This window comes from Lepidochelys kempii, chromosome 3 (genome assembly GCF_965140265.1).
Source record: "Lepidochelys kempii isolate rLepKem1 chromosome 3, rLepKem1.hap2, whole genome shotgun sequence".
NCBI classification, from domain to species: domain Eukaryota; kingdom Metazoa; phylum Chordata; order Testudines; family Cheloniidae; genus Lepidochelys; species Lepidochelys kempii.
The window spans coordinates 124,939,272-124,964,976 of NC_133258.1; the positions used below are offsets into that span (position 1 = coordinate 124,939,272).

Sequence of the window (25,705 nt, forward strand, 5' to 3'; positions counted from 1 at the left end):
ATAGTACAGCCTACCGTGATTAGCCCAATCCATTGTCATAAACAAACATATTATCTCTATTATGAATCTTAAATTTGCACTCCATTTATTTCTGAACTCTTCATTTCCCCTAAGTTTGCAAATGAATTTACATTGTGGGCCAAAATTTAAAAATTAGGAAAAAATATCTGCATGTGTCTAACATGTACACAAATAACAAATGTGCAAGTTCAAACCAGAGGTTTGGTCTCTTACATTGTCAGATGTGTGAATAACTGGGCATTTGCCCACTTTAGTACCTGAATTGCACACAAATTAGGCACTTGAAATATTTACATGCATCTAACTTTGAAGATCTAGCCCTGTGACCTTCCCTAAAGATATGTCCTGATGCTGGAAGGTGCTGGGTACCTACTGCAAAGTACTGAGTGCCCCACCAGCCCAGGAGCTGATGGTTCTCAGCACTTCTCAAGCCCAATGTTTGCTTGTTTTTTTTTTTTTTAACACTCCTCTCTCCTTCTAAATGGAGAAAGCTCTCTAAAAGTAGAAGAAATTACTAGGCAGAAATACATTTTAACAAAACATTTCCCAGAAGTTCTACAAAGCACTCCCACTTACAGCTGGCTTGGGAGCCTGGGATTCCCAACCTGATCCAGAGTGCTGAGCTGCCACTAGCCTGGCAAACTGGCTTGGGATTTCTTCCTGAAGATAACAGGAGTGTTTTAATAGTGCTCAGTGTATGCACAATATTTAATATGGATAAAGAAATATCTAGTTACTGTAATAAGGTTATTGCAATTTGATTAAAGTGCCCTAAATGAAATGTAATTAATATTCATTAGCAGATGCAATTTCCTCTTTCAAAACCAAGTTAGGTACAGTATTTTCATGTGTGTATATTTAGGAAAAAGCAGCTTTGTTTAAGAATGAGCTGACTTATGAACTTAGAAGAGAGAATAATGTCTTACACCAGGGAGACTGTGGAAACATGCCATGCTTCATGCCCTTTCCATTTTTGCTATTATTAAACCATATGTAATGAACAATATCCATATATGGTAATCGCTGGTGAAAGCTACACCATATAGTTAGAAAACTCTGCACTATCCAATGTTTTTCTCCTTTTGGAAACAATTAATTAAAGGTCTTGCTAAAGCCCAGAGGGGGCAAGAAGAAAAAAGGATGAACCAGCTAAATCAAGGTGCACACATTCACAAACAGAAAACATAAAAAATATATTAAACTTGGATGTGCTTCAACATTTCACTGCCACTTGTACAGAACATAACCAAAAGCCTCCCTGCCTTTTGTCAAGATTTTCTATAAGGATAAGTTGTTCAAAAACAATTTCTTATTGGTGCAAATAAAATAGGCTTGTTTTTGCCATCACCGGGAATGTGAGCTTTATTTTCTAACATTTTGCTTGGACAAATAGATTTATTGTGAATAATGAAGAGAAAATACAATCCATTTGTGTCTCAATGTTCCAAGTCATGGTACAGGATGTTTCAAAAAACTTATTTTAATCCATCGTCAGCACTCTGGTGCCAGACAATGTTTAGCAGTAGTTCTCCTAGTCTGGATTTTTGGCATTGATTTTTTTCCTACTCTTGCTGCATGATTACTATTAATATACTCCAAGTTCTATTACTAAGGTTATACCGTGGCACAACACCACAGGGTATACAGTAGACACCTCTTAGGACCTCAGAAGTTACAGTATCAGGAACATTAACATGACCAGATGGTTATGACTGTTTCTACACAGAGTATTTACCTACAAAAACTGGTTGGTTTTTTATCTACTAATGGAAGTTGCCATTTTGGATATGCCATTTATGTTTCTGAACACTATGTGAATGCATGCCTGCTGATAAGGTTTGTTTCTTTCCAGGATCAGCTAAAACTGGTAACTGGAATACTCTATATTTATACAAAATAAGTAGGGCTGTCAATTAATCATAGTTAACTCAAGCAATTAATGCAAAACAAATTACCTAGATTTAAAAAAAGTCACAATTAACTGTATTTTTAATCACACTGTTAAACAATAATAGAATACCAATTTAAATTTATTATAAATATTTTGGATGCTTTTCTGTAATTTCAAATATATTAATTTCAATTACAATACAGGATACCAAGTGTACAGTACTCACTTATATTATTTTATTACAAATATTTGCACTGTTAAAAGATAAACAAAAGATATAATATTTTTCAATTTATCTCATACAAGAACTGTAGTGTAATCCCTTTATCGGGAAAGTGCAACTTACAAATGTAGAACTATTTTTGTACATAACTGCACTCAAAAATAAAACAATGTAAAACGTTAGAGCCTTCAAGTCCACTCAGTCCTACTTCTTGTTCAGCCAATTGCTGAGACAAACAAGTTTGTTTACATTTATGGAAGACAATGCTGCCCGTTTCTAATTTTTAATAAATAATAATATATGTGAGCACTCTACACTTGGTATTCTGTGTTGTAATTGAAATCAACATATCTGAAAATGTAGAAAAACATCTAAAAATATTTATAATAAATTTAAATTGGTATTCTATTATTGTTTAACAGTGCAATTAAAACTGTGATTAATCACAACTTTTTTAAAATCGCATGACTGTGATTATTTTTTTAATCATTTGACAGCCCTAAAAATAAGTATGGCATAAACCTATGTTTATGATGGTTGAAACAAATAACTATAAAGTTCTAATTAATGTAATGTTTTTACTATTTATTCTGCTGACACACAAGGCCAGATCCCCTAGCTCTGGTTGGTGCTAGTCTAAGAAGGTTCCCTGATCCTGGGCCATCCAGTCCCTAGTGCAAAACGGAGCAACCTAAAGGCTGCTTTATATGACACTCGCCACCAGTGACCTCAAGTGACCATTCTGGCTGCCAGTATTTTAGCCTACACAGTAGCATCCTTGCCATGTCCCATTTCCCAAAACACCACCCCATGCCCAACTGCCAGGGCTAGGATGTGGCATAGGAGCAGCTATGGTGGATTTATGCAACTCAGGGATTCCACAACACAGGGAAACCCCAAATAGGCCATTAAAGTACTGATTTAAGTTTGCTTTGCACTTCCAGAGTGGTACAAAGAAGTCTTAATAGGCCTGAGTTTCTTGCTCACTGTATATAAACTCATTTGAAAAACAAATACTAAAAATCTAATGCCATACTAACACTGATGGACTCATTTACACCCTCCTAAATGAAGGAACATTAAGAGTTAAGGCTTACATTCTGTGAAGGCCTCCATGTATATGAGTCCTAAAAATATGAATCACATGATGTGCTTATGAATGTGATACAGAACATGTGTTTTTATGAATAGCTGATAAGATATTTAAGAAAATAAATAAGTCCCCCTTGAAAGACCAGGAAGAGAAAAAAGTTAGCAAGGGATGAAAGACACAGTACCATGTAAAGGGTGTGTATAGGGAATGTGTACACCAAAACGAAAAACAGTGAGCACAGAAATCATAATGGACTAGGAGCTATTTTTGTAGCTATGAGGTCTCTCTCTCTTTCCAATTCAACATCAGTTTATTTTTAATGAATAACAAAATATCTGTGTGTTATCACTAAGTTTAACTTTCATGAAATTGGTTAGCACGCTCTGTGGTAACTTTGTATTAACTCAACAGACAAAGGCACTACTTCATATTATGTACCCACCGGCATGCAAAATTTAATATTTAAAACAGTTATTTTTAAATCAAGAAGAACAAGAAAGCATATGAAAACAATCAAACTATTATGTACATTTTTCCATGCATGCCAAATATTATGTTTGCTCCTAGGTAAAAGATGCATACACATTTAAAGCCATGCATTTAATTCTCTCAGGAATTTATCACAGCAGATTGCTATAACTCTGCAATAGACTGAAATAAAAGACTAATAAGCACTGTTGCCAATTCTTGTGGCTTTATTGTAAGTCTCAAATTTGGTCATTTTAGGTATGTCTACACTGTAATCCAACATGTGTTTACCTATGCCAGAATGGCTGAAAACAGCAGTGCAGGTGCAGTGATGCAGACTTTAGTGCAGGCTGGACAAGCACCCCATGGACCCTGGGTACCTACTTGCATTGCTAGCCCATGCTGAAGCCCGTGCTGTGGCATCCACCTGCCATTTTAGCCATGCTAGTGTGGGTAAAGTCAGCGTAAGTCTACCTGAGTTGCAACCACATCTCAGGCTGCAGTGTAGACCTACTCTTTCTTGAAGCATCAGCTGCTAGAATCATCTAACAATATGGGAATCTCAGGGAATTTTTCATTTAAAAAACAAGTACGTTTCTAGGTCTTCACTGCTAGAGAAAAAAGCATCAAAACATGACCCAGGTGCGTTCTAAAGCCTCAGAAACCAGACAGCAAATAAAAAGAACTCAATTCTTTATATTTTTTAAAATCTATGGGGTTTTATGGAAATCTCAAGATTTTGGGGGATGGAGGGGTTGACTCCTGATTTTTAACGCTTAGGGTTTGGTAATAGTGCAATACAGGCTTGCTGTAATAAACCGTGGCAACATCCCTTGCAAATATTTTTATTTTCTAGACTAGCACTACAAATCTAGTAATAAAATTAAACATGCTTAAAAATAGCTATTAAGAAATGCTGAGTCTACTACATTCACTACTATGATTCTAAGATGAGCATTCAGTAATCCTACCTGCAGAATGGCCACTGTCTGGGAGAAGTGGTGTTGCTCCATAGTCGAGGTGGAATAAAGAGCTGCCAGAGGGTGATCAAATTTCTGAAGGTAGCTGTTGCTGTAACCCCTGTGATCCAGGTCATGACACAAGCATGCAACTAGGAGACCTTTTCGCTAAAGAAATGTGTGAGGCAAACAAAAGGAAAATATAAGAAGTGAAGAGATGCATTTCCCTGTCTCTAGGTTTCACTTCAATCTCTTTAAATATTGTACAGTCACACTACAATATATAAATTAAAAAGAAACCAAATGGCAGTTTTTCACTCTATGCAATGAATTTTTGATGCTCTCAATTTTCCATTTTATTAGTACGACTGTTTCAGGTTTCCTGTTTAAAGTATGTTTTCTTGGTATTCTAAACTCTTTGTAGTTGTCCACCAGATGCACAGACTATAGCATGTTTCTGAGAAGATCTGTTTTATCACAGAAGTTACACAGGGTGTAAACATATTTGGCCAAATTGTTCTCATTAGATCCATGAACTGAGCTTGACCTTCTCACTTGTGTGTGTATATCAACTACCTGCCCCCAGATCCACTGAGGAGTTTCCAGGGGTCCAGGAGTCTGTGTGGGAGGAGGATGAAGGAGTCAGGGAACATACATCATTCCACCCAGTACCCATCTATCAATTTACTAAACAATTAAATACTGGCTGTGGCTGTATTAATCGGATAGTGGAAATCCTTCTGTGCTGGAGAAGAACTATGTGGGAAAAGTTCCCACAAGCTGGGGAAGTTCAGGAGAGAAGCAAGAGGCCCAAAAGCCAGTGCAGATAGTTACTGAGAGTCAACCTACTGTTTCTTCAGTAGTAGGCAAACCCTGTTCCAAATGGAAAAATATGGAAGAAACTCCAGGAGGGGGACTTTGCAGAATTACAGAATACACATACATACTCCAGAGGAGGAGCAACTGGGCCCATTTTTGTTAGGTGTTTATGTGTGTGTATGTATATGTATGTATGTCTGTGTGTGATGGTCCAAAGAGAGGGTGGAGAAAAGCAACACATTTATACTTCATCTGAAGACAAAGTGCTACATTCTACACCCAGCCTGAGCTCTGCTCAGACACAGAAAAGGGGGAGGCATGAGGAGCTGGTTATTTCTAGGAGCAGCTCTAATTTACACCAGTAGTGTAAGGTCCACCTTATTCCAGTAGAGAACTGGGAGTAGAGAGGAGCAAAGTGGATTTAGCAGACCAGAGAGAATCCAGCCCAAAGATTCTATGGCTTGGAAGGGATCATTGTTTATTTAACGGGATTTAACAGCAAACTAACAATTTAATAACAAGCTAACCTTGTTTTGTTTTTTTATCATCACATTTAAAAAAAAATGGCCTGTCTGTTCTTATATTACAGGAAGGCAAAACAAGGAAGCTAATTAGTTTCAGATTATTTTTCTCATACAAGTTGGGCAATGATAGTACATAGAATTACATTTTTATATTGCAGGCTCTCTCTCTACCATATAGACAAATTGCATTTGATAGGTTTTATTTAAAAATTCTTATTTGAACTAGAATACTAGTGTCACCTTCTGAGGTGCAATCCAGACTGGTGAAGAGTTGTGTCACCTTCTACCTTGTGACTCTGAGTACCTCAGAATGCCTTGCTGCTGTAGCTCTCTGCCTAGGACACCCACAATTAGCAACAACCATGAGCGCTATGTCTATGCATTGGGCAGCCCTGATCCAAAGATTTGGATCCTGGAGCTTGCCTGCAATACTACAGACTTCCACGGCTCTCCACCAGCCTTGGTTAACAACTGGTAAGGTGATGCCATGCTCCAACCCCAGCCCTAAATTTTCCCAAAACATGTGATCTGAACTGTCCTGGAACAATCAGAGGAATCAGAGTAGCAGCCGTGTTAATCTGTATCCGCAAAAAGAAAAGGAGTACTTGTGGCACCTTAGAGACCAACAAATTTATCTGAGCATAAGCTTTCGTGAGCTACAGCTCACTTCATCGGATGCATGCAGTGGAAAATACAGTGGGGAGATTTTATATACACAGAGAACATGAAACCATGGGTGTTGCCATACATACTACTCTACTTGTGCTACATTGATGAAATCTTCATCATCTGGACCTATGGAAAAGAAGCCCTTGAGGAATTCCACCATGATTTCAACAATTTCCATCCCACCATCAACCTCAGCCTGGACCAATCCACACAAGAGATCCACTTCCTGGACACTATGGTGCTAATAACCGTTGGTCAAATAAACACTATCCTATACCGGAAACCTACTGACTGCTATGCTTACCTACATGCCTCCAGCTTTCATCCAGACCACATCACATGATCCATTGTCTACAGCCAAGCTCTACGATACAACCGAATTTGCTCCAACCCCTCAGACAAACACCTACAAGATCTGTATCAAGTGTTCTTACAACTACAATACCCACCTGCTGAAGTGAAGAAACAGATTGACAGAGCCAGAAGAGTACCCAGAAGTTACCTACTACAGGACAGGCCCAACAAAGAAAATAACAGAACACCACAAGCCATTACCTTCAGCCCCCAACTAAAACTTCTCCAACGCATCATCAAGGATCTACAACCTATCCTGAAGGACGACCCATCACTCTCACAGATCTTGGGAGACAGGCCACTCCTTGCTTACAGACAGCCCCCCAACCTGAAGCAAATATTCACCAGCAACCACACACCACACAACAAAAACATTAACCCAGGAACCTATCCTTGCAACAAAGCTCGTTGCCAACTGTGTCCACATACCTATTCAGAAGACACCATCATAGGGCCTAATCACATCAATCACACTATTAGAGGCTCATTCACCTGCACATCTACCAATGTGATATATGCCATCATGTGCCAGCAATGCCCCTCTGCCATGTACATTGGTCAAACTGGACAGTCTCTACGTAAAAGAATAAATGGACACAAATCAGACATCAAGAATTATAACATTCAAAAACCAGTCGGAGAACACTTCAATCTCTTTGGTCACTCGATTACAGACCTAAAAGTGGCAATTCTTCAACAAAGAAAACTTCAAAAACAGACTCCAACGAGAGACTGCTGGATTGGAATTAATTTGCAAACAGGATACAATTAACTTAGGCTTGAGTAAAGACTGGGAGTGGATGTGTCATTACACAAAGTAAAACTATTTCCCCATGTTTATTTCCTCTCCCCACCCCCACTGTTCCTCACACATTCTTGTCAACTGCTGGAAATGGCCCACCTTGATTATCACTACAAAAGGTTCCGCTGCCCCCGACCCCGCTCTCCTGCTGATAATAGCTCACCTTACCTGATCACTCTTGTTACAGTGTGTATGGTAACACCCATTGTTTCATGTTCTCTGTGTATATAAAATCTCCCCACTGTATTTTCCACTGCATGCAGCCGATGAAGCGAGCTGTAGCTCACGAAAGCTTATGCTCAAATAAATTTGTGTCTCTAAGGTGCCACAAGTACTCCTTTAATCAGAGGAATGTTAAGGTTCATTGCTCCTTTAAAGGGTCACTATCCAACAGCTGTTACTTTAACTGGAGCTACCAAACAGTTCAGTTCAAACACAGCATTGGATTGGTTCACATGGAAAATAAAGCAAGCTTACTTCATTCCAAAGAGATAGATTTTAAGTGTGTACAAGTATAGGGATTAAAGCCAGAAATGGTAACAAGAGAAATAAAGATCAAAATGATTTTTAGTAATTAAAACTTAACAAGTTAGACTTGGTTCAAGGTAAAATCCTCACCACACCTTTCCATCAAGATGGCTGACCAAACCCCAAGGTCAGGACCTATCCCCCAAAGCCAAATGGCTGGTACCTTTGTCTTCTGAGTAACTACCTTCTATCAAAAACTGCAACATGAAAGGAGACAAGGGCAGATGTAGACGGGGAGGGGCAGAGTTGAGAAGGGTCTTGAAGGATAACAATTTTTATTATTACATGTGCTAGGTTCTTTCCAAACACAGAGGATGAGAGAATCTGTGCACTGAATAGAATATACTCTGACTACTGAGGCTATTCTGAACCCTTTGTTTCCTATGCTACCAGGAAATTAAAACAAATATTAAAAGACGCTTTTGCTATATAAATAAAAAGAGAACAAGAAAATAACTGGAGCCACTTTGCAGCGAGGAAGGGTAGAGACTAAGGATTATTTAGTTATGACCCAAAAGCTAGAGGAATACTTTGCTTCCATTTTCAGTAAGGATGCTAATGTGGAATATGGGGGCAAAGGCCGGTTGGCAAATGGGTGTGAGTAAACAGAAATGCAAATGGTCTTATTTAAACTCAAACAACTTCATGTGTTCATGTTGTGGTGACTGGCTAAACTCCATCCCAGAATACTGAAAGAATTGGCACATAACATTTTAAGTCTGGTAGCAAGGATTTTTAATAAATCTGTCAAGTTGGGGGTGGTACCATATGACTGGAGAACAGTGAAAGTAGTACCTATATTTAAGAAAGGGGAAAAAGGTGATCTGGACAACTGCAAACATGTTAGTCTGACAGCACTAGTATGCAAGCCTTGAGAACAAATTTTGAGGGGAAAAATCATTAAAGATGTGGAGGTAAATGAAAAATGGGATACAATGCAATGTGGGTTTACCAAAGGTAGGTTGTGCCAAACTAACCTGATATCTTTCTTTAACTGATATCTTGCAATTCAATAAAGCATTTGACATGGTATCACATGGGAAATTATTAGTTAAACTGAAGAAAATGGGGATTATTACAAGAACTGTAAGGTGGGTAAGGAACTGGCTAATGGGGAGATAACAGATTCACCTAAAGGGGAACTATGAGCTGGACAGAGGTTACTGGTGGAGTTTCTCAAGGATTGGTGTTGGGACAAAACTTATTTAACATTTTCATTAATGACCCTGGCACAAAAAGGAGGAAGTACTAATAAAATTTGCTGATGACACAAAATTGGGAGGCATTGTAAATCCAGAGGAGGATCAGAATGCGATACCAGAAGAATTGGGATGACTTTGAAGACTGCAGTAACAGAAATAGGATAAAAATTAATAGTACAAAGTTCAAAGTCATGCAATTAGGAGCTAACAGCAAGAATTTATGTTCTAAACTGGGGAATCATCAGTTGAAAACAACAGATGAGGAGGAAGACCTGTGTGGATTAGTCAACTCCTTGATGACTATGAGCCATCAATGTGATCAGGCAATGAAAAAGGTAAAGGCAATCCTAGAATGTAAGAGGCAAGGTATTTCTAGTAGAGAGAATTAAAATATGTTTCTTCATGTCTAAATATTAGTGACATTGTAGCAGAATTTTTGGAAGCCTTCTTGATCCATTGCTAGCTTCAAGCACTCAGCCACTGACCTCCCAGGGATCTGCTGCACACCATCTACCCACCTCCTTGCTGGTTGTCCCCTACTGCAATGACCTGCCACCATTCCTTCCATAATAATGTTCTCAAGTTTATTTCCATCTCTACGCCTGATGTGATCAAAATACATAGGTTTGTACCTGCTGATATCTGACAGCAGTGTCCGCTTCTCTCCAATAAAGAAATGTAATAAAAAGGTGGAAGAGTTGAATCATGCAGGGAAGGAAACTGGAATCCACTCTCTGTACTTTCTCCCACAAGAAGTATCCAGTAGAGATAGGGAAGTATTAATGCCATTTTACAAGACACTGGTAAGACCTCATCTGGAATACTGTGTACAATTCTGATTGCCCATGGTGAAGAAAGATTAACTTAAACTGGAACAGGTGCAGAGAAGGACCAATAGGAGGATTAGGGGAACTGTGGATCCATCTTACGAGAACAGACTGAAAGAGTTTGGCTTGTTTAGTTTAGCAAAATGAAGGCTGAGAGTGGATATGACTACTCTCTGTAAATACATCTGGGGGTAGGCACTAGGGAAGGAGAAGAGCTATTTAAACTAAAGGACAATGTTGGCCCAAGAACAAATGGTTATACATTGGCCATGAATAAATTTAAGCTGGAAATTAGAAGACTGTGTCTAACCATCAGAGGAGTGAGATTCTGGAACAGTCTCCCAAGAGCAGAAGTGGGAACAAGTTGCCTACGATAGCAAGGGACTGCACCCAGTTACCCAGGGGGTCCCTTCCAGGCTTATGATCCTCTGAAGCAGGGGAAGACACAATTCTCTGTGAAAAACCACTGCATTTTATAGTGAAATTTGTGCAACAAAAGTATTATGCTTTGCACTGACTTCAAATGGGAATTTTGCATGCATAGAGAACAACAGGCCCATAATTTGGATGTCGTTTTTCTTTTTTAAGTTGTTAACTGAAATACCACCCAAATGAAATGCTGTATTTTGGGCAAAGAATCTCTCTCTGAGTAAGACCAAATTATTTTTGTCAAAGTTCTGAGAGGTTGAAAATATATAAATAAACCCAACCGTCCCCCTCCCCCAAGAAATCCCCACATCAACCAATACACACTTGTAAATCTGAACCCTAGAACTGTTGTCTTGAGGATGGAAGAACTCCCAATCTAAGAACTACATTTTGTAATTTTATATGGCATGGATTCCATCTAAATCAACTGCTGAAGTAAAAAACATTTTGTTCTTTCAGATCTAGAAATTATTTCTTGCACAGTATTAAAATTCTGAACAACCATCATCATGCTGTGTAAGAATTCTAATTTTAGTTGGCTTAAAGATCATTCTTCATGACTGTAAGCATTATTATGGTAATTTTATCCATCCTGATCTGCATCTGAATTATACAGAAAGCAAGCTTTAACTTAGAGAAAGAACACCTTTGCTTTAAAAGAATATATAGGGGCTTTTTTCTTTTACAGAGTTTGCCATTAGAAAGTCAACATTTACACACAATTACCAAACAGTGATACCAGATATCACATTATTTCCTGTATTTAGAACAGCTGCAGCGTTGCTCATAACACTGTGTGGTAAATATGGATAAATGCTGACTTTTTAATGGTAATCACTGTATGGGAGAGTGCCATCTTGAGGACACCGCTGTGAGTATATAAAGGCCAAATTTTATGGAAAAGCCCACAGAGAATAAGTTTACAGAAAAACTCAAAGCAAAACAATAACAGACGAAAGATACTGTACATATTTCCAGGACATTTGACACCTTCCTTCCTAGCTCAGAATGACATTGCTGTCTGAGTTATGAGATTTTATGAGAGTACTATAGTCCCCGTGCTTACCTCCAGATCCGTGAAAAGCCCTTGGTTGTTCTGAAGTATGGCATACATGCAATGTGCAACTGTAATTGCATGCTTCCAGTTGTGATAGGGCACACGGCGATAGTTCTTCTTTACAGACATAGTAAAACGACATAGCTTTTCAAGTTCAAAGCTTCAAAGAAAAAATTGGTGAGAGAGAAGAAACAAAATGAAAAAAATGAGAATAATTCTATTTCATCCCAAAATAACCCACTCTTTATAACAAAAAATATATGATTTGGTTTCCTTTCTAAGATCTGTTAGAATTATGAAACTTTTAGATTCCAATAGTCATTGAGTACAAATCCAGGATGGTGGTCTGATTTTGGTCTGCCATCTTCTGATGCAGACCATTTTCCCAAGTAACTCTCAGGGTTCATTTGAACAAAACCCTCAGAATCCCTGACTGTTGCTTTCTTAAACAGGTATCTACTGCTAATAATCTCAAGAGAAATAATGAGTTTAAAGTGGACTATGTTTGTCAAGAAAACGTAACAATTTTTCCTTTTTTCTTCTTCTTTGATACATTTTTGTCTAGAACTCCATTCAAATTGTTGGAGCATGTAGTGGCTCCAGAAATAGTCTCATTGGCTTTTTTACTGAGTTATTGTCACTCAAACATAATTGACATCCTCTGACCATAATCCATGTCTCAATCTATATAGTTTGAGGGGCTATTTTATTTAAGGAAACTTATCTCTAAGCCTGCTTACCTACTATGAATGCTTAAAATAGACTGGTGGTCAAAAGAAATTGGGGAGTAATAGTAAAAAGGACTGCTAAATCAGCATTATGTGATTAAGCATAAGCACGCAGCATTAAGAATATCTACCAGCATCGCTGTTTCTGACTGTCAGCATATTTATATGGCCCTTGTCACAAACGTGTATGAGTGTCTCACAATCATTAATGGATTTTGTCTACATAACACTCCTGCAAGATGGCAGGAAGCAGTATCCCTATTGTTACACAATGGAAATTTAGGCCTCTAATAGTTTAAAGGTAAAATTTTCAAAAGCCCCTGCATGACCTGTCAAAGGTCACAGAGGAAATCTGTTGAACCCAAGTTTTTGAATTAAACCCAAGTCTCCTGATTTCCAGTTCTGTGCTCTTTCAAACTGCCCACTCTTCCAACCTATTTTAGCAGTTTCTTTGAAACTGAGGTGTTGTTCTATAGCAGAATTTCTTGTACATTACATTAGCTAGTTACTATACTGATACTGTTTGTGTGTCTAAAAATGGAGGTTACTTCCTTCTTTCAAGATAGGTGGTCCCTATCTGTATTCCACATGGGCATGCGTACCTACGAAAGGAATACACATGGAAACCAGCACTCAAAGAAGAAATGGCAGTTACTGTAACTAGAGGTTCTTCGAGATGTGTGGTCCCTATCTGTATTCCACTCGGAGGTATGCATGTGCGTGTGGAATACACAAAGGGTCCAGCACTCAAAGAAGTAAAACTTTGATTATATATAATTATTATTAATAATAATATTAATATACATTTCATACACCATCCTTCACTCAAGTTTAAATGCCTGGGTATTGCAATGTATGTTATATGCATGATTACCAACCACATGGTGAGTCCTTCAATATTATGGTTGAACATGCAAAGTTAAGGATGAAGTGGACACATTAATCATAAACCCCTTCCTTTTGGTTAGTGTGGATTGACTGTCTGACCTCATCTGGGAGAGTTCTCTTTGGTTTTGTTACTCTTTTATATAGTGGCAGTATTAATGTCCTGCTTTTACAGTATACATGGGCTGAAAAAACAGCTAAATGGTTCTGACCTATCATGTAAAAATGTAAACACATTTACTATAGAAAGCTATTTAGACAGAAAAATATAGTACTCCATGCTTATTGTTTAGTATTATAACATTTACAGAGCTTTAGCCTTGCATCAGAAAAAAAACTGGAGGCATATTGTCTTTCACAAAATCTTTAGTATTTTTTCTTCTCTTTCTTAAATTCTAGAGGTTTCAGTCAAACATTTTCAAACATTTGTTAAAAATATTCTTTGAAATAGGATATTCCTCAGAATATATATATTACAATGATCACTTCCTTCTGTACAAATACCTGTCCATGCCTATTTACTTTCAGAAACTACTAAAGGACAGGACAATCACCACCAAAAGCAAAATCACCACAGAGAGAATACCTCAGCCTAGAATATAACTATTCCCTCTACTGCTGTGCTCTCATTAGAGGGCAGCACTACATCACTTCTTATTGGGAGCAAGCAAGGAATTGTCACTGGGAGTTGCAGCTCTTTCTCTACACTCCCTCTCTGTGGACAGCTTAACAGCTACACTCTACCCTTTACACAGGACTGTGCTCAATGGTGTAATTCTAGTCCTCAATAAGCTCAGCATCTAAATGCAATGTTAAGACAGTTGCAGACTTTGTTTTGGAGAGATAAGAAGCTTTTTTTCTCTCTATATATATATATTTAAAAATATAAGAAACTTCAAAATAATAAATATGTTTGGATGGCTTGAAGGATTCCAGGCCTTCCAATCTTGACAGTATTCCTTTGGAAATATTTTTTTCTCACATTTATTTATTTTTTAAAAATATCTGTGGGCTAAGACTCACTAAGCAAAGTTTCAACTTGGTGCAATTTTTTCCACACCAAACTGAAACCCCCTGGAAAACAAAGTTTAGAATAGAAGCAATTTAGGAGTAAATTTAGCTCCCATCTCTGGAACCAAAGACTTCTGACACTGGAAACAAGGTGATTTTTCTGTGAAGCAGGGTGCTGTATTTAAGAGGGGCTACTGCTCATCCACGTTGCAGCATGGAGGCAGAAGGGAGCAGAATGCGTCAGGAATGGGGCCAGAAGGGCCATTCATGTCTTCTATTCCTGTCCACAGTTGTTGAATGCTAGATAAGGTTCTAATCAATAACATCTTTTTAGACACTATTTAAATAATATTTTAAACTAATTCAGCAGCTATATTTTGAAATCCTGTGTAGATGAGCCTTAGGTCTCCTTTACTATTGAGAGGTCCTGTTATGTTGCCATCATCCTTCTCACTGAGGAGCAGCTGATGCATCTCCACTCAGAACCAAGCAATGCTGCTGTTTACTCAAAGGGCCATTGTCCAATGGAAAGAGTTCCCTCACTCGGAACTGAGCTCACTGACCCCACAACATCCCCAGCCCTACCAGCTGAGGAACAAAAACTGGGCCTGGAAATCCAATTTGCTTAATAGATTCCTGTGTAGACAAGGTATACTATGTTGCTAAAAAAAAATATCCAAGCATGAGGAGTCTGATTACAACATTCAGTAAAAGAAAAATAAAATAATAATAATAATCACAGAACCAAAATAATAGTGATGAAAAATACTTGTAATTCATACCAGGTTGCACCACAGGACTGGTGGACCATGTAGACAAAAATGGCCGGCCAGACATCCTCGTAGGGACCGATATCAAAGTGGTATCTGACATAAAGAATATTTAAGTTCAGCAGCAGGAAATATCCTTTAATTCTTATTATACTTAGGCTAAAAACTGCTAGATGACATGCTCACCTGACAGCAGAGTCTTGTTTCTGACCATACATACTATATTGACTTTGTCGACCAGATCCTCAGCTGGTGCAAGTTGGTGTAGTTCCACTGACTTCAATGGAGCTAGGAAGATTTACATCAGCTCAGGACCTGGCCCTATTGCTTAATAGAAACATCCTCCCCTTTCCCTTTTTAAGGGAACTATATCGTTTAAAGAACGAGTAAGAGAGCTCATCAGAATCTTCTTTGTTGAATTAGGATAATGAGGGGAGTTATAATGTCATTCAAAAGTATTCAAACTCAAATTAACCCTTCGCCACACAAAGCTGTAAGGGTGGCTCATATTTAATGAGAAATTCACTGGTGTTTTCAGGGCTGGTTGAAATCAATTACTTATTTCAAGAACTGGATGCAACTTCCACCAGGTTTCATTTTTGTAGGGAAAAACATTAGCTTTTACTATTTAATAGAAACTAAATAAAAATGTCAAAATTTAAGGATTTAATACTGTACTTTTATGCTTCATTAGTTGATGTTCCCCCCTGCCCACCCATATCAACATTCATAGCCTCATGTTGGGGGCTAGCATAGCAGAGCTGCTTGTCCTTCCAATATTAATTACCCTCTTTCATTGCACCTGATGTGCTGAAATGTTCTATTTATGTCCCATTGAATCTAACCAAATGTTAGAGTGTCTGTGATACACTGAACAGCACAGCAGGTGTCAGATCTGAAAGTAGCTGAATTGTTTGGAAAACGATTACCTGTGTTCAGATTCTAAAACAATGGGGGTTTGTATTTCCAAAAAGAAAGCCTGCCATATTTAAAAGTAAAAATCATTTTGTTGAGGAGGTGCGTTATATAATATCATTCAACAAAACATTAAAAATTATACTGCAAAGAACTATCCTACATTACGCTTAATCCTGAAAACTGCTGAGCACTCCAACAATCAAAGCACTTAAGCACATATTTAACTTTAATCATGAGTAGTCCCAGTTAAACTTAAGCACATGCATGCATGCCTTGCTGGATTGGAGCCAGAGTGCTCAATGCTTTGCATCACTGAGCTTTTGTATTTTCATTTTTTTGTGGTTTATTTTTTATATGATCAGAAAGTCGGGTCTCCCTTACTTGGTTTCTCCTGGAAGCCTCATTCACTACAGGAGAACTGGTAGGATTAGGATAGCAGAGATCCCATGCAAACAAAGCCTAATTAATAGAACTTTTTTCTCTACATTCCTTTGGCTTGATTTACTGTTGCTGTGCAAAATATATAATTATTTACACGTGTGCAAAGTGGATGCAAAATGCTTCTACTCTGATTAGGTAACATTTTACATTTGTGTTACACTTTGTACAGATATAATGAGGTGCAAGGTAATTCAAAATGAATCCCAATAGCTTTAGGATGTTTCTTTGATAACAACTTCCACAAACCCTCTGCTGTACATGGAAAATTTAACTTCATGAGCAAAATACAGGTTATAGCTGCTGTTGAAATGACAAAAGACTCACAGTTCAATTTCTTTGCAGATGTGGGTAGGGAGTGTGCAGTTCATGAGATTTTGCCATTCTTCTGCTGTACAAATACTGTGATAGGACAGCTTCTCCATCGTTACACGATAAATACACTCTGAATGGCGAATTCTGTGGTACATCTGAAAGAACAATCGTTATTCATTAACACTGGACTTCGGTTACAAAGATAATGCCTGTTTCCTTCAAGATCAAACATTTATTCTTAAGAATAAAGGCTTACATTTTCAAAACTGACTAGTTATTTTGGATGCCTGACCTGACACATTTTATAAGAGCCAGATGTTACGAAGGTGAAAACTTAGCACTTCTGAAAATCAGGTCCTTTCCCTTTAAGGCAGGGGTGGGCAAACTTTTTGGCCGAAGGGCCACACTGGCGTTGCAAAACTTTATGGAGTGCTGGGTAGGGAAGGCTGTGCCTCCCCAAACAGCCTGGCCTCCGCCCCCTATCCACCCCCTCCCACTTCCTGCCCCCTGTCTGCCGCCGTCAGAACCCCCAACCCATCCAACGCTCCTTGTCCTCTGACCGCCCCCTCCCGGAACCCACAGGCTATCCAACCCCCCCTGCTCCTTGTCCCCTGACTACCCTGCCCTGAGGGACACTCAAAAAAGGAAGCACCTCTGCGAAGCCTATTTCAATGCCCTTGCTACTACCTGTGATGTGGGTAGAAGGTGCAGAACTGAGAAACGAGCACATTGCATCCTTTTGACCACTGCGCTAGCCAAGCCACAATTTGGCCCAAAAGAGCTAATTTAGATAACATATTTTCTACACATTTTCAATCTCCCACTGAGTTTTTCAAGTAATGTATTGTCACTGTTGCTTCAGGGACAGCGTTTTTCACAACAGAGAGTGGAGAAATTACCACTCAGCGCCAGGGAAAAACAAGTTCAATGATATAGTAAAAGATTGAAATTCAACTATATTAGGCCTGGTGTGGATTGTAAATGAGTAAAGAGAATTATGCTTCATTTGTAGAAAGTCCCCAGGAGCAACATGCTTTGAGGGTTCATCCTCTAACATGGTAGATCCATGTCCAATAGATGGACTTGACTAGACCTGATCCTGATTTACACTAAGGCCACTTTATACCACTCTAAAGAGGCCTTAAAGTGGGCATAAATATAATTTACTTCCCCTTTTACAGCCAGAGTGCTGTAAAAGGGATCTTATGAGACTCTGGTCTATGTCATTGTACAATATCTCTCTTCAATAAAATGTGCTGAGTTCCTCTTTGTAATGGTCAATATTGCATTTTTATACCTATATGGTAATGATTATAAATGTTTTTATACTTTCTAAATGAACAGTTATCTTTCTTTAAAAGAAAAAGAAGGCTGACTTTCACAGTTAATAGCATCAACACTCATCTAGACGCATGGGTAGTTATGTGAGAAAATTCCAGGATGTTAAAATAAATATTCAAATGTATTTGATATACTCTTTCCACACTACGTATTTGAGTACACTCCCTCCACCATGCAGTAAACTGTGCAAAATACATACTCTGAACCTGAATAAATGACTCAGGCCCATTCACCTTATCTGAACAAAGTTAAGTGGTGCTCTACATACTTTGACTGGAGTACATTGTTTTACGTTAGCTGTACATAACAGATATATCAATTGCACAATTATTTCAGAAGAAATCAACCGAATCCTTATTGTGAAAGAATCAACATATTACTGATGCCCCATTAGCTCAACAAAACAGAATTATTAATCAATTTTAATGATTTGGAAGATGAAGCAGAATTGATAAAATCCCAAACTGATCCTAACTCAATATGTTACAAGCAATAGCTGACAGAACTGAAACTATTTTCTTCACACTTCATATTAGGCTTTTGGGGGGTAAAACTTACATTAGCACAGTGTAAGGCTAAAGCACAAAAGACTGCAAACATTTTAAAGTTGTTCTCATCGGTTTTAGAGAAGGCACTTCCACTTATTTTGTTCACCATCTGCACAACGCCTATTACACTCCCTCGACTCACAATCGGCATGCACAGAATGTTCCTGGTTGTGTAGCCTGTGTAGAGGTCAACTTCTCTGGAGAGTTGGGGAAGAGAAGGACAACAGTTAATGGTCATCCCTTCTTCCCTAGAAATGTCATTTAAATATACACAGGGTTCACTAATCTAACACTTAAATGCATGCATCAATTATTATAATACCCATTTAAAAGTTAAAGAAATAAACTTCAGCCAATTAAGTCAGCTCATTCATAAAAATACTGAAAATGTTTTAAAAACTCTATTTTTATGACTTAGCTGGTCGTCAGGTGACTGAAACACACCTATTTTCTAAACCAATCAGACTTAATTAAGGTTATTAATGTACAGCAATAGTCCATCCAGCTGTGCAAACTTCTATATAGAACAAAATAACTAATGCTTCCTCAATTATTTGGTAAAACAGAATCAAAATCATTTTAATAGACTACAGTCACAAGATCAGAGTGCATGCTATGAAAATAAATATTTCAAGTTTGTCTCTTCATCATACCCCTTAATTCCATGAAAACGTACTAATCAAGTGATAACGTCTTTAAAATTTGAGTGGAACATTAAGTAAAAAGCAAGCTTTTTTTTTCCCTGTCTTAGTTGTAATTAAAGAATGTCTTACCTGTTAAAGCGTGGATCTGCATAGGCATCAGGAATGTTAAGGACTTCACCTGTTCTTGCTACCTGACCCGCTATTCCTTTCTCAATAGAAAATCTGCACATATTAAAGAAACATGTTGATCAGCATACGAACAGTTTGAATAAACATTTTTTCATTGTAGACTACCCTGAACATACAAATGTACATTCAATCCAAACCAGCTTAATTTTGTTGTTTGTAAGGATAAAATTCTTGAAAGACAAGAAGGAATTGTAATGAATAATACAGATCTACTGAAAATATTTATATGGATATAGAGCAGGGGTGTGCAAACTTTTTGGCCTGAGGGCCACATCTGGGAATAGAAATTGTATGGCGGGCCATGAATACTCACAAAATTGGGGTTGAGGTGCAGGAGGGGGTGAGGGCTCTGAGGTGGGGCCAGAAATAAGGCATTCAGGGTGCAGGAGGGGGCTCCAGGCTGGGGTGGAGTGCAGGGGGATGGGGAGAGGTGAGGGTTCTGATTGGGGGTGCAGGCTCTGGAGTGGGGATGGGGATGATGGGTTTGGGGTGCAGGAGGTTGCTCTGGGCTAGGATCGAGGGGTTTGGAGGGCAGGAGGGGGATCAGGGCTGGGGTAGGGGCGCGAGGGGAGGCTCAGGGATGCAAGCTCTGGGCAGCGCTTACCTCAAGAATCTCCCGAAAGCAGCGGCATGTCCCTTCTCTGGCTCCTACATGGAGGCACAGCCAGGCAGCTCTGCTCACTGCCCCATCCACAGGCACTGTCCCTGCTGCTCCCACTGGCCATGGTTCCTGACCAATGGGAGCTGAGGGGGCGGCGCCTGTGACGGGGGCAGTGTGCAGAGAGGAGCCCCTGGCTGCCCCTAAGTGTAGGAGCCGGAGGGGGGCCATGCCGCTGCTTCTGGGAGCCACACGGAGTGGCCCCAGACCTTGCTCCCTGGCTGGAGCAGGGCAAGCCTCAGACCCTACTTCCCAGCGGGAGCTCGAGGGCTGGATTAAAATGGATGGTGGGCTGGATCCGACCCACGGGCCGTAGTTTGCCCACCCCGATATAGAGCTAAAAAAGGTCCCATACTATAATCATTTTGGTTCAGTATGGATTGCTGCCCATAATAAGATTAGAGGTTATTTTTAATTCATGTTCATTACATTCAATTACATTTGCGCAGTCTGATGACTTGTGTTTAAGTCATCAGTTTATTTTATAATTTATCAACTGAATCTCTTATATTCATGCTATTTTATGAATGAATCTCATGTAATATGCTTCTTTGGTGCAAAAAAAAAAAAAGTTTGGAATAAGTCAATGGAAAATGTCAAGTATGCAGTTCATGTGCACTTGGGTCACACAGACCTTAAAATGGATGGATAAATTTCATTTTACAGCAAGCTAAAATGCACTAGTACTGACAGAATCTTGTAGACCTTCCACAATGAAATCAAATACATGAAGCATACTATAGTTGAATCATACAAATCCTGCAGTCAATATTATTACAAGAAAATAATTTGGATCATTCTTCAACATAAAACACTTCTGGCTTTTATAATTCAAAGGAGACATGGGTGAAATAAGCAGAGATGCCCAAAGGTGGGCCACACGCAGATGTTAGTCTAAGTGGGTAAATCCTGGCTCCACTGAAATCAGTTGCAAAACTCCCTTTGACTTCATTAGGGCCAGGATTTTACGCAGTACAGCAGGAAAGCAGAGTTGCGAACTGAACGGTCAACCACACACCTCATTTGAAAGCAAATACAGTACAGTACTGTGTTAAATGTAAACTACTAAAAATATAAAGTGAAAGTTTATAAAAAGATTTGACCAAGTAAGGAAACTGGGCTTGTTTCATTTTTCTTCTGTATAGCAAAGTTTCAAAACTGTATTAAGTCAACGTTCCGTTTTAAAGTTTTGAAAGAACCACTGTAACATTTTGTTCAGTTATGAACATTTCAGAGTTACAATCAACCTCCATTCCCCAGGTGTTTGTAACTCCTACGTTCTACTGTATGTCTAGAAGAAGTTTAAGTTGGTGTATTCTATACCTTCTTCTGCCTATCCCCACAACATGTACACCAATTACAGCATTATACCAATTCAGACTACTTCAGACAGACTCTTACCCTCTTGCAAATGTATATGTTACAGTCCTTTCCCCTTATACATCACACCTGAATTTGCCTCATAGATTCCCTTACATTCAAAGTCAAAATTTGTGTAATTCTCACACTGAGGGGACAGACGAGAGGACTGTAAACAAGAAAATCAATTATCAGGAGGGTATAAGAAAGTGTAAGTAGGCCACCTCCTTCTTTAATTCACACCATCTTCTTGCTCCTTAATATGTAAACTGCACCAGTGTAGACTCTCTTATGCTCATGTACACAATGTAGTAAGAAAGAATAAACATCAGCCTACGTGAGTCCCATTGAGAGTATGGGAATTTGACTTACATTCTTGTATGAACCATATCTGATACTATAACTTTAAAGATACAAAGAAACAATTGAATAAACCATTTTAGAATGTCACTGCTGAGTGAAGAGTGGTATGTATTTTATGTTTGAAAGATTTTGAAGTAATGCATGGGATTTAGTCACACATTTTTCACTAAACTATAAAACAATGTGGACCCAAATCCCCTACCCTGCTTTGAAAAATCTCAACCTATATCCATTAGGGATTTTCCTGAACGAAAGGCACTATATAAATTATCATTCGCTCCTAAAACTGAAATATTTAAAAGTTACCTTGTTATTCTGGCTGTTTTTTCCACTAAGGAGGTGTGTATGTGTAAAATGTACACATTAATGAGGCAATTTGTACCATGTAGATGATGCACAAGTTTTAAAAATACTCATAGAATCTTGTGTAACCTTCCATGCCTGTGCAAAGCTTAAAATTGACCAGTTCCAGTGCACTTTAAAATCACAATTATTTAAATCAGAACAAAGTCCAGACTCATCATATCAGGTGAGGCAAGGAGACACTAAACTAAGAGTAAATGGATTGCCCACCTTAAAAGGATTGATTAGATCTGACCAGTTACCGGCAATGCCTGATTCGCCAACCAGAATTACCCACAATAATTTCCCTACTTTGGGTGTGTGTGAGAGAACATGTCACATTTAGATTGATCTTGGGAAAGCCAATAAAAGTCTTGTACTTTCAGAACTGTAGATAAGGGGGTTTAATTTAACACCTGCTCCTTTACCTACCTTGGAGCACCTGTGTTTTTTTCCAACCTGATTTCCAAAAGGACCGCCTCCGGAAGACGGCATTTCCAGGAGTGACGTTATAGCTTCAGAGACGTTGTTTCGATGGCACTGCAATGTCATTCCCAGAAGTACTACCTTCTGGAGGCGGGTCCTGGTGGGAATGATATCACAGTATGACAAGTATTGTCAGGGTAGGCACCTGCAAGTAGGCACAGACACTGGGTAACAAAATACCTGCCATCGCTAGTTAGAATTAAATTGCATTCTTCTGCTGTTCCTACCTTATTTCTTTGGTCTTCTTGAAGACAGGTTTCCCCTCCTTCTCCTCTCCAATATCAAAAAGGTCTGAATACAGCTCCTTGTTTTTGTGATCAACCTGGAAGAGTGCACAGCGGTCTGCATTCACCAGGTTTTTTGCATATATCTATAGACAAAGAACAAAACTAAGATTAACCATCATGAGATTCAGGTGAACTTTAGTCCCTAATCTGTTCATGAAGGTAGACCCTTCGAATATGAAAGTTCTGACAGCTTTTCTAATAGAGAAAGCATTTTCCAGAAGTTTCCTCAACTATAACAATTTAGGCCATAACTTCACACAAAAATATTTTTTTTGTTTTATACAATAATTTCTTTAAATCAAGCTGTCATTTACAGTTTTAACATTTAAATTTAAAAAGTCAGGGATTTTTTTTAGATGCTTCAGTGGGTGATGTACAAGGAGAAAAATGGGTCTCCCATTGAAGAGGGGTATTTTGTGGGTAGAAAGTCCTTGCTTTTGGACTGACAACCTTTTCCCTACTTTTTAAAATGATTTACTTTCCAGTACTTTAATAGATTTGAAGACACAACAATATCAAAGAACATTTTATGGGCATTATGATTTCTAAAACTCTGAATAAATAGTGTTCCTAATGGAAACGCAGGCTGACCAGTCACTGTATCATTACAGCTAGATGCACCTATCAAAATGTGCTTTGAGGCCAAAGAGAGAAGCATCACGGCATCCTACTTTACAATTAGAGCTTGATGAGATTTTTCTGACATTTCTTTTCCCATTTTTTTTAATAAAATAAGCAAGAAAAGTCCTTGCTTTCTTACATCCTTTAGTTTATTTATCATTAATAGCATTTATTGTACTGTGGTAGCATTTAGATGCCTCAGCCAGGTTGGGACCCCTCTGTGTTAGGCATTGCACAGACATATAATAAATGACAGTCCTTGGCCCCAAAGACATAGAGACTTCAAACCCCTTGGGGTTCAGAGTGTTTTCTCAAGATTAAAATACTCCACATTTTAAATGATAAGCCAGATAAATATTTATTGTTTGAAAATTATAATACGCTTAACTCCTAAAGTGCTTACCTAGGTTACTTCTGAACTATACAAGAGCAAGAAAATTCTGGGATTAAGAGCTAACCCCTGAGTACACGAAACGCAATCCCTCTTGCGTATATGATATTGTAGCTCATAAGGGCACAGTTTAGCTCAAAATACACCAAACTTTCCATCTGCAGAAGCCTTGAAAAATAACTTTTTGCATAAAGTCCAAAAGTACTTTTGGTTGACTCAAGTACACAATGCATATCCTTTCCTAAGAGTTCTGAAATATCCAGGCCCAACAGTGTGACCTAAGGACACAGCAAAAATCTCATCTCTGAATTCCTCCTCTCACTTCAAATGAGAACAGGTTAACACTTCCCACACACTACTCTGTGGGATCACTTTTCAGAAAATTAGTTTGCAGCAACTAAAAAAAGAAGAGAGAGAGAGAGCAATGGACAGAGACTATCCAAATGTATGAGTCCAGCTGAAGTAAAAGATTTTATATAATATTTTTCAAATGTATTGTGTAGCATAGTAGTCATTTTATTATCACGTTACAGGATTTAATGCTACTGTATATATTACATAAATTATATTCTGACATCTGAAAATATAGATCACAAAAGCATGTGTATAGCGGGTGTGCTCTCTCCTTATACTACTAATATAGGAGTTTGCATACACACAGTTTCAAGCTTTTCCAGGACACACATAGACATGTGAAATCCATCAGTAACAATCCCAACCAGATTTTTAAAAGGATGCAAAAGGTAAAATCAAAACTGGACTTTAGAGCATTCAATTTTGGGAATGTCCCCTAATCATGATGATTTCAGCTGGACAAAACACAAACACAAACGCACGCACATCTGATTCTTTTTTTTCTCATTTGCTTTGCCATTGTGAAGAATACCCCGAGATATGTTCATTTACAGCAGACAAAAGGGCCAGACCTTAATCTCAGATTTTAAGAACTCTACATTTGTGTGCATGAATTTTGTTAAAATATCCTTTGTGCGTGTGTGTTAAACATACACTCAAGAATGCTAGGATTCTGAAGTTAGCATACATTTCTAAAGAAGCAAAAGTGCCATTTTTGTCATGGATAGTAGTGAGATATAAAAATATTGTGCCAGATTCTCATCTGTACCAATGTGCGCTGGACTCAGCCTGAGTTGCAAAAAATCTGTGTGTGGCTCCCTGATTCTGGGGCGAATGCTATGCCAACTACCTTTGGCACACAAGGTACCGACTGCCAGCCAGGGACTGCTGGACCACAGCAGTCCTGTCGTACTTTCTATATCCTATCCCTTATGCTGCGACCTGTGTAGAACCCAGCTACACCAGCTGAAGGCTCCCCTCATGCTGGAAAAATCCCCATCTGGAGAGATCCAGAAGTGTTCTGGCTCCTTGGTGCCACCAGGCTAGTGCAAGAGGGGAAGATGGCAGGCTGAGTGTCAGGCCCAAGGTATCTTTTCTCCATGTGGGAGTTCATTAAAAAGTCTAGCCATTCCCATTATTCCTTTATTCAGTCAAACCAGAGGAACTAATTTAAACCACTTTGGCAATCCC

General features: G+C 38.6%; 1 protein-coding gene across 6 annotated transcripts in view; it reads right to left on the bottom strand.

Annotated features, from left to right (window-relative positions):
• The window catches only part of PDE10A (phosphodiesterase 10A), a 574,288-nt gene that overhangs the window by 22,516 nt on the left and 526,067 nt on the right, over positions 1-25,705 (bottom strand). For 5 of the 6 annotated variants that reach the window (XM_073337886.1, XM_073337884.1, XM_073337888.1 and 2 more), the window contains 8 exons: positions 23,089-23,231; positions 19,594-19,686; positions 18,831-19,017; positions 16,944-17,086; positions 15,273-15,356; positions 11,876-12,026; positions 4,668-4,823; positions 598-681 (listed from right to left, as the gene is read on the bottom strand). In XM_073337886.1, the coding sequence (XP_073193987.1) occupies positions 598-681; positions 4,668-4,823; positions 11,876-12,026; positions 15,273-15,356; positions 16,944-17,086; positions 18,831-19,017; positions 19,594-19,686; positions 23,089-23,231 (1,041 nt within the window). The remainder of the gene's footprint in view (positions 1-597; positions 682-4,667; positions 4,824-11,875; positions 12,027-15,272; positions 15,357-16,943; positions 17,087-18,830; positions 19,018-19,593; positions 19,687-23,088; positions 23,232-25,705) is intronic. The other variant, XM_073337882.1, reaches the window with a different exon arrangement.